The sequence below is a fragment of the Pristiophorus japonicus genome, chromosome 7 (genome assembly GCF_044704955.1).
Source record: "Pristiophorus japonicus isolate sPriJap1 chromosome 7, sPriJap1.hap1, whole genome shotgun sequence".
In the NCBI taxonomy this organism is placed as follows: domain Eukaryota; kingdom Metazoa; phylum Chordata; class Chondrichthyes; family Pristiophoridae; genus Pristiophorus; species Pristiophorus japonicus.
In genome coordinates, this window is record NC_091983.1 from 90,026,522 (window position 1) to 90,042,663 (window position 16,142).

At 43.2% G+C, this 16,142-nt stretch overlaps 1 protein-coding gene across 1 annotated transcript in view; it reads right to left on the bottom strand.

Annotated features, from left to right (window-relative positions):
* LOC139267193 (dystrobrevin beta-like) overlaps positions 1-16,142 on the bottom strand; it is an 843,282-nt gene that overhangs the window by 164,561 nt on the left and 662,579 nt on the right. The window contains exon 14 of the mRNA XM_070885122.1: positions 7,419-7,506. Within this exon, the coding sequence (XP_070741223.1) occupies positions 7,419-7,506 (88 nt within the window). The remainder of the gene's footprint in view (positions 1-7,418; positions 7,507-16,142) is intronic.

The window sequence follows — 16,142 nt, forward strand, 5'->3', positions numbered from 1 at the left end:
AGTAGCAGGACATTTGGGAAAGCAAAATTCGGTCAGGCAGAGTCAGCATGGATTTATGAAGGGGAAGTCATGTTGACAAATTTGCTGGAGTTCTTTGAGGATGTAATGAACAGGGTGGATAAAGGGGAACCAGTGGATGTGGTGTATTTGGACTTCCAGAAGACATTTGACAAGGTGCCACACAAAAGATTACTGCACAAGATAAAAGTTCGCGGGGTTGGGGGTAATATATTAGCATGGATAGAGAATTGGCTAACAGAGAATAGAGAGTCGGGATAAATAGTTTATTCTCTGGTTGGCAACCAGTAACTAGTGGGGTGCCACAGGGATCAGTGCTGGGACCCCAACTATTTACAATCAATATTAACGACTTGGAAGAAGGGACTGAGTGTAACGTAGCCAAGTTTGCTGATTGTACAAAGATGGGAGGAAAAGCAATGAGTGAGGAGGACACAACAAATCTGCAAAAGGACATAGACAGGCTAAGTGAGTAGGCAATAATTTGGCAGATGGAGTATAATGTTGGAAGGTGTGAGATCATGCACTTTGGCAGAAAAAAATCGAAGAGCAAATTGTTATTTAAATGGAGAAAGATTGCAAAGTGCCGCAGTACAGCGCGACCTGGGGGTACTTGTGCATGAAACACAAAAGGATAGTATGCCGGTACAGCAAGAGATCAGAAAGGCCAATGGTATCTTGGCCTTTATTGCCAAGGAGATGGAGTATAAAAGCAGGGAAGTCTTACTACAACTATATAAGGTATTGGTGAGGCCACACCTGGAATACTGCGTGGATATACTTGCTTTGGAGGCAGTTCTGAGAAGGTTCACTGGGTTGATTCCGGAGATGAGGGAGTTGACTTATGAGGGGGGTGTTGACTTATGAGGAAAGGTTGAGTAGGTTTTGGCTCTACTCATTGGAATTGAGAAGAATGAGAGGTGATCTTATCGAGATGTATAAGATTATGAGGGGGATGCAGAGAGGATGTTTCCAATGATGGGGGAGACTCGAACTAGAGGGCACAATCTTCGAATAAGGGGCCGCCCATTTAAAACAGAGATGAGGAGTAATTTCTTCTCTCAGAGGGTTGTGAATCTGTGGAATTTGCTGCCTCAGAGAGCTGTGGAAGCTGGGACAGTGAATAAATTTAAGACAAAAATAGATGGTTTCTTAATCGATAAGGGGATAAGGGGTTATGGGGAGCGGGCAGGAAAGAGGAGCTGAGTCCATGATCAGATCAGCCATGATCTTATTGAATGGCGGAGCAGGCTCGAGGGGCCATACAGCCTACTCCTGTTCCTACTTCTTATGTTTAGAGACAATCTTGAAAAGCCATGAACCGTAACATTTGTAATTGCAGTAAATAACTCCGGTTGACATAGAAACATAGAAAATAGGCGCAGGAGTAGGCCATTCGGCCCTTTGAGCCTGCACCACCATTCAATATGATCATGGCTGATCATGCAACTTCAATACCCCATTCCTGCTTTCTCTCTATACCCCTCGATCCCTTTAGCCGTAAGGGCCACATCTAACTCCTTTTTGAATATATCTAACGAACTGGCCTCGACAACTTTCTGTGGTAGGGATTTCCACAGGTTCACAATTCTCTGAGTGAAGAAGTTTCTCCTCATCTCGGTCCTAAATGGCTTACCCCTTATCCTTAGACTGTGATCCCTGGTTCTGGACTTCCCCATCGGGAACATTCTTCCTGCATCTAACCTGTCCAATCCTGTCAGAATTTTACATGATTCGATGAGATCCCCTCACATTCTTCTAAATTCCAGTGAATATAAGTCTAGTCGATCCAGTCTTTCTTCATATGTCAGTCCTGCCATCCTGGGAATCAGTCTAGTGAACCTTCGCTGCACTCCCTCAATAGCAAGAATGTCCTTCCTCAGATTAGGAGACCAAAACTGGACATAATATTCAAGGTGTGGCCTCACCAAGGCCCTGTACAACTGCAGTAAGACCTCCCTGCTCCTATACTCAAATTCTCTCGCTATGAAGGCCAACATGCCATTTGCCTTCTTCACCGCCTGATGTACTTGCATGCCAACTTTCAATAACTGATGTACCATGACACCCAGGTCTCGTTGCACCTCCCCTTTTCCTAATCTGGCACCATTCAGATAATATTCTGCCTTCCTGTTTTTGCCACCAAAGTGGACAATCTCACATTTATCTACATTATACTGCATCTGCCATGCATTTGCCCACTCACCTAACCTGTCCAAGTCACCTTGCAGCCTCTTAGCATCCTCGCCACAGCTCACACTGCCACCCAACTTAGTGTCATCTGCAAACTTGGAGATATTACATTCAATTCCTTCGTCTAAATCATTAATGTATATTGTAAATAGCTGGGGTCCAGCACTGAACCTTGCGGTATTCCATAGTCACTGCCTGCCATTCTGAAAAGGACCCGTTTATTCCTACTCTTTGCTTCCTGACACATGTACAATTTATCCTACTTTGTTTTCACTCAAATTTCATTAATTAATTCTTAAAACATTTTATTAACTGCCAAGTTACAGCAAAGAATCAGCAGGGCAGGAATGACTAAAATGTTCTCCAAGCAGTATAAGCAACAAAAAGGAAACATCTGGTTCCTGTAAATCTCTGAGCCTCCAGGACTGAAATGACTTTTGTGAAGAGACAAAAGCAATCTCCACCCACAAACAGTCTACAATATCAATAGCTTTGATAATACCTTAGAAATCCAAAGCTACAAAAAGTACAACTGATTCAGGCCTCAAGTTACCGTCATGGATCAGTTGCCCATCATGTATCGTCCAGGCATCAGCTCGTTCAGCTTCTCTTGTTGAGAATTTTAAATCTGAGGTGTTGGGGAACAGGGTGCCAATAGAGGTCAATGAGGATAGGAGTAATGGGCAAGCAGGACTCAATGCGGGATAGGATACAGGCAGCAGAGTTTTGAATAAGCTGAAGTTTATAAAGTTAGAGGATGGGAGGCTAGCCAGGACAGAATTGGAATAGCCAAGTCTGCAGGTGACAAAAGCATGAATAAGGTTTTAGCAGCAGATAGGTTGAGGTAGGGGCAGAAGCAGGCGATGTTACAGAGGTGGAAATAGGCGATCTTTGTGATGGAGAGGATATGCGGTCAAAAGCTTAGCTCAGATATCAAGGTTTCAAACAAGTTCAACCTGAGTCAGTGGTTGGGGAGTCTTTCCAATGTCTAATACCTTTACTCACTATTGACTTCTAGATGTTACATACACTATTATGCATATACTTTTCAGACAGGAAGTTGCTTGTAACTCCTATTCGGTACAGTTGTTAGTAGAGTAACAGGACAGCACACAGATATGCTAACCTACAAGTGTCTGTATCTACTCAAAATACAAGAAAGCTCATCAGGAGTAAGTGTGCATACAGATTTAAAATCTCACGAGTTTTAACTCCACTGGAATGGTTTCTGGTCTGAACAGAGAATAGTTAAAAACAGATAAAAGACCATGAGGCCCTACAAGTTCATCTCCTTTTGACAGATTGAATATACACGCAGCATCTTATCATATATCTCAAATGCTTCTTTCTCCATCTGCCTTAAGAGCATTCCCTGGAACTTGCTCCACTTAACATCTGAGCTGAGCTTTTGACCGCATATTCTCTCCATCACAAGATTGCCTATTTCCACCTCTGTAACATTGCCTGCTTCTGCCCCTAACTCAGCCTATCTGCAGCTGAAACCATTATTCATGCTTTTGTTACCTCCAGACTCTGCTATTCCATGACCCTTTGTATGAAAAGAAAATTTAACTTGATTTATCTTCTTACTCCTAACTTGCTCAGTTTTAACAACTGTTTGATCCTCATGCTATCAAGTTCCTAATCATAACCTCACTGCTACAAGGGCTTGATTGGCAGACAATTCATCTTTCCACAGGGAAATGGGAAATTGAAAGGGGTGGGGAGAAAGTACCCTCTGACTCTTTCTCAGGTTGCAATTGGATCGGTGGGGACATGGGAGCAGGTCCCAATATTGTGCTCTGTCACAAGTTGTATTTAACCTGAGGGAGAGGAGGGGAAGGAAAATTGGTGTTTCATCTGCTTGCAATCCCCCCCCCGCCCCCCTGCAGAATAGTTAGTGAAAACATCAGTGATTATAGTATCCACTGATCCTGGGGAATGATGTGAAGTGTGACAGAGGAACTGTGACAAATGTAATCTTTTGCTCTTGTTTACAATACTTATTCCAATTCAATGTATATTTTAATACTGAAGCATATATTTTTAGCATTGTGACAGAGGTTAATGCTGCAAATGATTTCATTTATATTCATTTCTGCCACATTCTGCTGCCAGTGAAATTACAAAAGACTAGTTGCCCCTAAGTGCACAGTATCCAAAATCGCCCCGACCCTTCTTCCTCATGAAGATAAAAATGTAAGAAACTAAGAAGAAAGGGGAATTTGCTCATCAAGCTAATTCCCTCTACAGACAGTCTGCCTATTCAATCTCCTGAGGGCAGTGCAAAACCCCAAGATAAATCTCAACTGCAATTTATCTCAGTCTCCCAAAGACAATCAAACAAAACTCAGTGACATTAATCCAGACTTACGACCTGCATTAATAAACTCTAACCAGCTGTATTACACAGATGAATTCCCAAGGATTTTCAATCAATATATTTTAAATTGATTGGTAGTTCCTTGAATAGTTAGTTTTAAGCCACACATACAACTGTCAATGGAAATAAAAAACACACAAAGTATTCAGTGACATGTATTGGGAAGACTTTGGAAGTGTGAAGAGCAGTCGATTTTAGCTTGTCAAGGTGTGTTTTGATTCAAGCTCGAGTCGTGTGATAAGACGGATCGAGCATAACAGAGTGGAATGGAATGTCTTGACAATGAGCAAAGCAGAGTCTAACTGCCACCACCTGAGGACATCTTTCACTCTTGTAATTTAACTGATCAAAAGGCATCCTTCTCTCCAATGCTTCTTGAAGAGAATACTTATAAGAAAGAGTTGCAGCATCCTAATAAACAAGATTGTAAAATTTCCAGCAAACAACTGGATTGATCATGTACTTTTATCAGGCACCCAGTGGGTACAAATGAATGATATCTAACAGAGTGCCAGGATCGAACTGACAACTTCCAGCAGATAACCAACCAAAAACATAAAACTACCCCAAGCTATGGTATGGTAGCATAGCGGCTTTGTTACTGGACTAGTAATCCAGATGCCTGGACTAATAATCCGGGGACATGAATTCAAATCCCACCATGGTGCCTGAAGAATTTAAATTCAATTAAATAAATCTGGAATAAAAAGCTAATATCAATAGTGGTAACCATGAAACTACTGGATTGTCGAAAAACCCATCAGACTCACTAATGTTCTTTAGGGAAGGAAATCTGCTGTCCTTACCCGGTCTGGTCTATATGTGACTCCAGACCCACAGCAATGTGGTTGACTCTGAACCACCTTCTCAAGGGCAATCAGGGATGGACAATAAATGTCAGCGATGCCCATAATCCCGTGAACAAATATTTTTTTGAAAAAAGCGAAATGTTTTCGATACAAGAGATACTCTGGAGGCATTTCAAGGCTGTAATTCATCATCATCATAAGCAGTCCCTCGGAATCAAGGAAGACTAGCTTCCACTCCCAAAGTGAGTCCCTTGTTGGCTGAACAGTCCAATGCGAGAGCCACAGACCCTGTCACAGGTGGGACAGACATTTGTTGGGGGAAGGGGCGGGGGGGGTGGGACTGATTTTCCGCACACTCCTTCCGCTGCCTGCGCCTGACCTCTTCACGCTCGCGGCGTTGAGATTCGAAGAGCTCAACGCCCTCCCGGATGCACTTTCTCCACCTAGGACGGTCTTCGGCCAGGGACTCCTACGTGTCAGTGGTGATGTTGCACTTTACCAGGGAGGCTTTGAGGATGTCCTTGTAACGTTTCCGCTGCCCACCTTTGGCTCATTTGCCGTGAAGGAGCTCCGCCTAGAGCAATTGCTTAGGGAGCCTCGTGTCTGGCATGCGAACTATGTGGCCTGCCCAGCGAAGCTGATCGAGTGTGGTCAGTGCTTCAATACTCGGGATGTTAGTCTGGGCGAGGACACTGATGTTGGTGCGCCTTTCCTCCCAGGGGATTTGCAGGATCTTGCGGAGACATCGTTGGTGATATATCTCCAGCGACTTGAGGTGTCTTCTGTACATCGCCCATGCCTATGATCCATACAGGAGGGCCCTGTAGACCATGAGCTTGGTGGTAGATTTGAGGGCCTGGTCTTCGAACACTCTTTTCCTCAGGCGGCCAAAGGCTGCACTGGTGCACTGGAGGCAATGTTGAGTCTCTGCATCAATGTCTGCCTTTGTTGCTAAAAGGCTCCCGAGGTATAGGAAGTGGTTCACATTGTTGACGGCCGCGCCATGAATCTTGACGACGGGGGGGGGGGGGGGGGGGGAGGGGGGCAGTGCAGTGCGGTGAGGACAGGCTGGTGGAGGACCTTTGTCTTACAAATGTTAAGCATGAGGCCCATGCTTTCATATGCCTCGGTGAATACATCGACTATATCTTGGAGTTCAGCCTCAGAATGTGCGCAGATGCAGGCGTCGTCCACGAACTGCAGCTCAACGACAGAGGTTGGGATGATCTTGGACCTGGCCTAGAGGCGGTGTAGGCTAAACAGCTTCCCACTGGTTCTGTATTTTAGTTCCACTCCAGCGGGGAGCTTGTTGAATGTGAAGTGGAGCATGGCAGCAAGGAAGACTGAGAAGAGGTTTGGAGCGATGACACAGCCGTTTGACCCCGGTCCAGACGTGGCTTGGGTCTATAATGGAACCGCTGGTAAGGATCACGGCCTGCATGTCATCGTGAAGCAGACGAAAGATGTTGACAAACTTTTGAGGGCATCCAAAACGGAGGAGGACGCTCCATAAGCCCTCACGGTTGATAGTGTCAAAGGCCTTTGTAAGATCGGAAGGAAGGAAATCTGCCGTCCTTACCTGGTTTGGCCTATATGTGACTCCAGACCCACAGCAATGTGGTTGACTCTGAACTGCCCTCTGAACCACCTTCTCAAGGGCAATCAGGGATGGGCAATAAATGTCAGCGATGTCCATAATCCCGTGAACAAATATTTTTTTGAAAAAAGCGAAATGTTTTAGATACAAGAAATACTCTGGAGGCATTTCAAGGCTGTAATTATACCTCTAGGTTCAGACAAGCATTACAAAACACTCAATTCACTCCGAGGATTCATAACAGTGCCTGAAACCCTTTGATCGGATGAATGCCCTAAAATCTTGGCAGATGTCTATTATTCTATCCTAGTCATCCACATCTTTTGAACTAAATAACTTTCATTTATTGGATGCTGGTTGTCAAACCCAAGGCCTGAAAGAAGTGGACAAGTATAATAAGGAAGACTGTGGTACTTACTGTGTTTCCAGCTTCTGCAGCCAGTCTGGCAGCATACCTAGCAATCAACCTGTGTTCTTCATCCAGTCTGCTAGGACTGTCCAGGACACTGCCCACAAATAAATAAAAATTAAAATGCAATCCTCCAGAAATTAGCCTTTATTTTTAGGTAGTGGATCTCACCCCACTTAAGTAAACTGGACTGGGACCTGTTCATTAGGTCAGAAATTTAATAGTGTTATAGTTCCATTGTCAGTTGCTCATTCAAAATCAACAACACATTACACATCTACACCAAAGCCCAGCAGAGAGTTATACACCCAACCACCATCTAAAGACACAATGCTGAGGGCCATGGATGTAAATGGCAAAAATCGCAAATTATCTGCCATGACTAAAAGCAAAAATTTGATATTTAGTCCAATGTATGAAAATGTCACTGTCCAGGACTCTTAAATCTTAGCGAAAAAAAATCTATTTTTAACATTTGTCATCAACATCCAGGCTCTCGGAGATAGAAATAGGGTGATCTTGTATCAACACAAACTATGGTCGAACGCAAAACCTGTATGTTTCTTCATTTCCAAAGGACAACAATGAGAGCAATCAAATTAATTATTTTCCATCTACCTTAAATTTCCTTGAGAAAGACAGATGTTGTAGTTTCAGCGCTAACTAATAAAGCTGTATGAATAGACTGAGTTTATGGAATACCAAGAGCACATGTGGCTTTTCTCAAAGGCAATTCTCTCCTCTGGTATGCAAAAAGGTAATTTAAGGCAATATGATGTTAACAGAACTTTTTAATAATATATTTGTTGATACTTTTTTTTAAGAATAACGTAAGGGGAGGATTTTATTCATGCACAATATTTAGTGACATTGGCCTGAAAATCCCGGCCTCCCCGGATCCGTGCAGGATGCCCGAGAGCTTGACAGATCCAACGCATCTCGAGAGCGAGGATGTTTGCAAGTGCGAGATTGTGGTATTTACTCATATTTTGCCCAGCAAATGTCCTCAAAATTCTTGCGCCTGATAAAAACAGACGCATCGTCCACTTTTACAGGTGTAAGTTTTAAAACATACAAAAACATAATTAAATTAAATTTTAAAAACACATTTTATTGTTAAAAACCCTGCCTACTAAGGTAAGTTTCTTTTTAATCCTAATTTCAAAACTTTTTTAAAAAATCAGAAAAATATTCTTTTTCTAAGACATTTATTAACTTTAATTTCAATTAACTTTAATTATGAGGTGTGTTTTTTATTTTTTATTATGGTGTTAAGTGTGTTTGTTTTTTTTCTCTCATTAATAGCAATGAGAACTCGTAGATACGGAGTACTCATTGCTATTAATGAGAAAACTGTGGAAAACTGTACCTGATTGGTTGAGCAGTCACACGTGAAATCCCACGCTCCTCCGGGACCACCTTGTAAATTTGTAAAAATTCTCCGGTAGGAGGCGTTCGTCCGAAAGATGCCTCCGATCGGAATTTCAGAACCACAGATAAAGAACCCAATTACAATTTTGTTATGTCTAGTGTGTAAAAGAAATCTTCCCGCACAGCTGCAGTGTAATTTTTGATTAATTAAATCACAAAAAGAACCTCTTCTCAAACTATAATTACTTTTCACTGCAGCCTGACAGCAATGTGGTTCCCCCTTCCTTCCACAGCTGAGCCACTACCTGGCCCCACTCTCGGACCCCAGGTCCATCTACAGCCAGCCTCAACATCTTCAGGTTCCTCTTCTCATCTCTCTCCAGGTCCCACTCTCACCACCTTCCTATGGCTCCATGCCTCATTATTCACTGACAAAATGCAACCTCTCCCCTTCACTCCTTATGATTATAGATAGAAACCAATGTTCAGGTACCATAGCAAAAATGCAGCAATAACACTTATTTTTAATGAAAGCTACTTTATTATATGTACCAGGGCACATCCACAGTCAGTTCAGCTGGCCTAGGCTTGCCAAGTGTTTGCCGTGTTTATCGGTGGCACTGACAATGTAAGGGAGCAGAATTAACACGCACAGTTGAAGATAAAGTATCTTTAGGTTCATGATTGACAATCTTGGTTAGCATTCACTGCCATGAGCAAGGCTTATCGAATTATACCACCTTAGTTGTATCAACCAAGTTTTGTGCTTCAGTGTCTTACTGCACATGTATGCATGTGCCAGGCAATGTGCAGGTAGGCATGTGGCATGCCAGGCAATGTGCACTGTGCACTCTTTTTAAGATGGGGCCAGGCAACTTTAAACTCCACATTAACTGTAAGCTTGTTTTTCTTTAGTCTATCTGATTTAAATGTGCAATGAAAAACAATTTTTTAAATATATTGGTACGGTAGCTGGACTAGTAATCCAGAGGCCTGGACTAATGATCCAGAGACAGGAGTTCAAATTCCACCAAGGCAGCTGGGGAATGAAAGAAATGGCTAGTATCAAGAATGGTGACCATGGGCTAGAGTTTCCCTAACCTGTTTTTCTGGTGCCCTCACCCGAGGTGCACCATTTTTGTCCGCCTTCAAACGCGCCGAAAAAAGATGTCTGTATTCTGGCCACTCCCAGCCTCTCTTCGGTCGTAGCGCAGCGTGGCCAAATGGATTGGGGGCGGAGGCAGGTCCCGGCGCTGAAAACAGTGCTGGGACCTCTACACATGCACGCTAGAATCTGCGCGCATGTGCAGTAGTCCTGTCATGCCGAATCTGAGTAGGCGGCGCAGGCTGTGTGGGAGGGGCCCGAAGCACGCCATACCTAGCCCTGGCTGAATGGGCTCCCTCATCGGCAGCCCGCTGCGTTCTCTAAGGTAGGTCTTCTATTTTTTATTTGTTATGTGCTGATTGATTTTGGTGCTTTAGATGTAGGGTTCCTTCTATTTTTTTATTTGTTATTTATTGATTGCTTATTACTTTGGTCTTGGTGCTTTGGGTGCAGGGTTTCTTCTATTTTATTTGTTAATTAATTGCTTATTACTTTGTGCTTTGTTTGGTGCTTGGTGGTGTTTTAAATGTAGGTACTTGCGCCAATTCCTTAACTCTAGGTAAGGTTTTTCTGGAAAGGAAAGATAGATTACGAAAGTAAAATTGTGCAAAACATAAAAACAGATAGTAAAAACTTTTACCGATATATAAAACGGAAGAGAGTGACTAAAGTAAATGTTGGTCCCATAGAAGATAAGAAGGGGGATTTAATAATGGGAAATGTGGAAATGGCTGAGACCTTAAACAATTATTTTGCTTCGGTCTTCACAGTGGAAGACACAAAAGCCATGCCAAAAATTGCTGGTCAAGGGAGTGTGGGAATGGAGGACCTTGAGACAATCACTATCACTAGGGGGGTAGTGCTGGACAGGCTAATGGAACTCAAGGTAGAAAAAGTCCCCATGTCCTGATGAAATGCATCCCAGGGTATTAAAAGAGATGGCGGAAGTTATAGCAGATGCATTCATTATAATCTACCAAAATTCTCTGGACTCTGGGGAGGTACCAGCAGATTGGCAAGCAGCTAATGTAACGCCTCTGTTTAAAAAAGGGAGCAGACAAAAGGCAGGTAACTATAGGCCGGTTAGTTTAACATCTGTAGTGGGGAAAATGCTTGAAGCTATCATTAAGGAAGAAATAGCGGGACATCTAGATAGGAATAGTGCAATCAAGCAGACGCAACATGGATTCATGAAGGGGAAATCATGTTTAACTAATTTACTGGAATTCTTTGAGGATATAACGAGCATGGTGGATAGAGTTGTACCGATGGATGTGGTGTATTTAGATTTTCAAAAGGCATTCGATAAGGTGCCATACAAAAGGTTACTGCAGAAGATAAAGGTACGCGGAGTCAGAGGAAATGTATTAGCATGGATCGAGAATTGGCTGGCTAACAGAAAGCAGAGAGTCGGGATAAATGGGTCCTTTTCGGGTTGGAAATCGGTGGTTAGTGGTGTGCCACAGGGATCGGTGCTGGGACCACAACTGTTTACAATATACATAGATGACCTGGAAGAGGGGACAGAGTGTAGTATATCAAAATTTGCAGATGACACAAAGATTAGTGGGAAAGCGGGTTGTGTAGAGGACACAGAGAGGCTGCAAAGAGATTTAGATAGGTTAAGCGAATGGGCTAAGGTTTGGCAGATGGAAGACAATGTCGGAAAATGTGAGGTCATCCACCTTGGAAAAAAAAACAGTAAAAGGGAATATTATTTGAATGGGGAGAAATTACAACATGCTGCGGTGCAGAGGGACCTGGGGGTCCTTGTGCATGAATCCCAAAAAGTTAGTTTGCAGGTGCAGCAGGTAATCAGGAAGGCGAATAGAATGTTGGTCTTCATTGCGAGAGGGATGGAGTACAAAAGCAGGGAGGTCCTGCTGCAACTGTACAGGGTATTGGTGAGGCCGCACCTGGAGTACTGCATGCAGTTTTGGTCACCTTACTTAAGGAAGGATATACTAGCTTTGGAGGGGGTACAGAGACGACTCACTAGGCTGATTCCGGAGATGAGGGGGTTACCTTATGATGATAGATTGAGTAGACTGGGTCTTTACTCGTTGGAGTTCAGAAGGATGTGGGGTGATCTTATAGAAACATTTAAAATAATGAAAGGGATAGACAAGATAGAGGCAGAGATGTTGTTTCCACTGGTCGGGGAGACTAGAACTAGGGGGCACAGCCTCAAAATATGGGGGAGCCAATTTAAAACCGAGTTGAGAAGGAATTTCTTCTCCCAGAGGGTTGTGAATCTGTGGAATTCTCTGCCCAAGGAAGCAGTTGAGGCTAGCTCATTGAATGTATTCAAATCACAGATAGATAGATTTTTAACCAATAAGGGAATTAAGGGTTATGGGGAGCGGGCGGGTAAGTGGAGCTGAGTCCACGGCCAGATCAGCCATGATCTTGTTGAATGGCGGAGCAGGCTCGAGGAGCTAGATGGCCTACTCCTGTTCCTAATTCTTATGTTCTTATGACAGAAGTGGCAACATACGCTGGCCTCAGTTAGTTTGGAGCAACTATATGCCTGGCCAAACATCTAAAACAGGGTTAAATGGCTGGGCACGCCCCCTTCTGAAAAAAAAGCTGAACTTAAAAAAAAATCTAACTAACTCACTTATACTGCCGCAAATTAAATGGCCAGAATTGAAACTAAAAAGATAGTCCAGAAAAATCAAATTGCTCAAAAAAAAAGGAGCAACTTCTGGGGAAACTTGGGCCCCATGAAACTATCGGATTGTTGTAAAAACCCATCTTGTTCACTCATGCCCTTTAGGAAGGAAATCTGCCATCTCTCTGGCCTATATGTGACTCCAGACCCACAACAATGCAGTTAATTCTTAACTGCCCTCTGAAATGGTGGCTCCACAACCTTCTTAAGGGCAATTAATGCTGGCCTTGCCAGCGATGCCCATAGCCCCTGAATGAATAAGAAACATATTTTAGGTCAAAACTCCATTTGTCAATATACCATCAAAATACAATATATAATGTTAATTGATCTGATCAAAAAGTTAAAACCACACATAGTAAGCCTTATTCTACTATTTGTTTTAACTTACAGATCTAGCTTACCTCCCGAGAGAGACAAATTATAAGGAATGCACTATATCAACTCCTTACATGTAGTGGTGCTCTATGAGCTTTGGATGAAGACAGAGTATTACCTGATCATAATTATACTTACCAACCAGAGCATTATCTGTGGACCTGGCTGGTTAGGCACCCACTGATATGTAGGCATAGGGCGAAATGCAATGTTGTACCCTATATCTCTGTTTGATTCTACGGTTGTTACAAGTCATCTATTCTAGATCACAATCTCAGGTGGAACTCTGTAGTGGATCTACCAGCACTATACTGAGATTCCCCAAGTCGCATTTAAACTCATACAAACATAAATAGATAGCAAGAACCTTACAGCACAACACTATTGATCTCAACTGAGCTACTTCAAGACAATTCTTTTGTTGTTCCTGAAGTAGTCATCGAATGTTCAAAAAAACTTAAAAATGATGACAGTCAATAATTCACTGTAATAGTCCAATTTTTAAAAAATATTGATGCAACACGCACTTTGCAAGGTGATTTAGAGACTTAGGTGGAAACAAACTGCTTACTAACCATTCAATAAGTGTTAAAACCAAAGACATTCAACATTGGCTTTTGTTATCATTTAAATGAAATACAAGCAAAGAAAATGATTCAGAACTTAAGACAATCATCAATATATTTAAAGCTGACTGACATATTTGACATGATTTAAAAAGTAGTGCAAAATACTGTGAAATTAAACATTTATCTACACAAACTACTTGAAATTATCCTTTTCACTTTTACTTTTCAAACCAAATTAATTTCAACAAAAAAATAATGAAATATTTTGCAAGAAATAGAATTAGCTTTGGTACTGCTACTGATGGGATTAAGGCATGGATAAGAGTTAAGCGCATCATGTTAATGTTGTGACACCCAAACACAAAAATAGGGACACTCAATTACAGTGAAGGCCAGAGCTTTGTGTTCCTATATATCCTATGTGCCAAAAACCCACCTCAGTTTGGTTCCAAATCTTGCTCCTTATGTTACATAACAAGTGGTTCTGTACCATGAAGAATAACTGCCTTACACACCATAATACTATTCCACATGTACACTGATGACACCCAGCTCTACCTCATTATCAGTTCTCTCGAGCCCTCCACAGTCTCTAAATTCTCAGACTGCTTGTCCAACATCCAGTTCTGGATGAGCAGAAATTTTCTCCAATTAAATATTGGGAAAGAAAGAGACTTGCATTTATATAGGGCCTTTCACGACCACCGGACATCTCAAAGCACTTTACAGCCAATGAAGTGCTTTAGGAGTGTAGTCACTGTTGTAGTGTGGGAAACTTGTGCACAGCAAGCTCCCACAAACAGCAATATGATAATGACCAGATAATCTGTTTTTGCTTTGTTGATTGAGGGATAAACATTGGCCAGGACACCGGGGATAACTCCCCTGCTCTTCTTCGAAATACAGGTTATACCTCTCTAGTTCGGGACTCTTTCATACGGAAATATCCATGGTTCGGCATTAGTTGGGTCTGTGGGAGAGGAGCGTTTATTTTTTTTAAAGATTCGATCGGCTGCAATGGCTGATCAGTCAGTGTGTTCGGCAATCAGTTGGAAGCGTCTGTCAGTCAGTGAGTGCGTGCGTGGGCGGGTGCTGAGGGAGCTGTCCACAGACTGCCGTGGCAAGCACTCACACATACAGGAGCCCTGCGCTGTCCATCGGTACCAGTAAGCAAGACCTCCCATGGTTCGAGAAATTCTCTGTTCCGGCACCGGTCAGGTCCCAAGGATGCCGGACTGGAGAGGTACAAATGTAGTGCCATGGGATCTTTTATGTCCACCTGAGAGAGCAGACGGGGCCTCGGTTTAACATCTCATCCCAAAGATGGCACCTCTGACAGTGCAGCACTCCTTCAGCACTGCACTGGAGTGCCAGCCTAGATTTATGTGCTCAAGTTCCTGGAGTGTGCTACCCACTGTGCCACAGCTGACACAGGAAGACCGAAGCCATTGTTTTTGGTCCCTGCCACAAACGCTGTTCCCTGGCCACTGACTCCAGCCCTCTCTGCAACTTCTGTCTGAGGCCGAACCACACTATTCACAACCTTGGTGTCATAGTTGACCCTGAAATGCGCTCTCGACGACATATCGCAGCATAACTAAGACCACCTCCGTAACATCACCTTTGCCTCAACTAATCCACTGCTGAAACCCTCATCCATGCTTTTGTTACCTCTAGACTTGACTATTCCAATGCATTCCTGGCTGGCCTCCCACATTCTACCCTACGCAAACTTGAGGTGATCCAAAACTCGGCTGACCATGTCCTAACTTGCACCAAGTCCCACTCACCTGTTACCCCTGTGCTCACTAACCTATATTGGCTCACAGTTAAGCAATGCCTCGATTTCAAAATTCTCATCCTGGTTTTCAAATCCCTCCATGGTCTCATTCCTCCCTATCCCTGTAATCTCCTTCAGCCTCACAACCCGCGCCCACCCCGCCCGCCCCCCCCCCCCCACCCCTAATGAGATCTCTGCACTCCTCTAATTCTGTTCTCTTGAGAATCCCTGATTATTATCGCTCAACCATTGATGGCCGTGCCTTCTGTTACCTAGGCCCTAAGTTCTGGAATTTGCTGCCTAAAGCTCTCCGCCTCTCTATCTCGCATTTCTCCTTCAAGACGTTCCTTAAAACCTACCTCTTTGACCAAGTTTTTGGTCACCTGCCTTAATTTCCCCTTATGTGGCTCGGTGTCAAATTTTTTGTCTCATAATACTCCTGTGAAGGGCCTTGGGGTGTTTCACTACGTTAAAGGCACTATATAAATATAAGTTGTTGTTGTTGTATAATATTAGGTAACCAGAACATTTGAAACAGGACACTGGACTTAGACATCTAAAACATCAAGGTGGCTGGCAGGCTGTCAGCAGCTCTTCATAAGTCCTTCCACAATGTTTAAGGCAGATGTCCGTCATACATCTGATGAGGAAACTCAGAGACTTGGGGCAACAGATGCAGGAAGGAAAGGTGAAACCTGGAGGTGGATATGTGAATAGATTCCCATATATCTATGTTGGTGTTCATGTATGCTGTGATTCGTGGGTTCGTGCTGTGGTCAGGACAATGGTGACAATACACTCATTTTTTATGGCGAGTTCTGCAGCTCACCGTGCCAATCAGGAGCAGCTCGTGGTA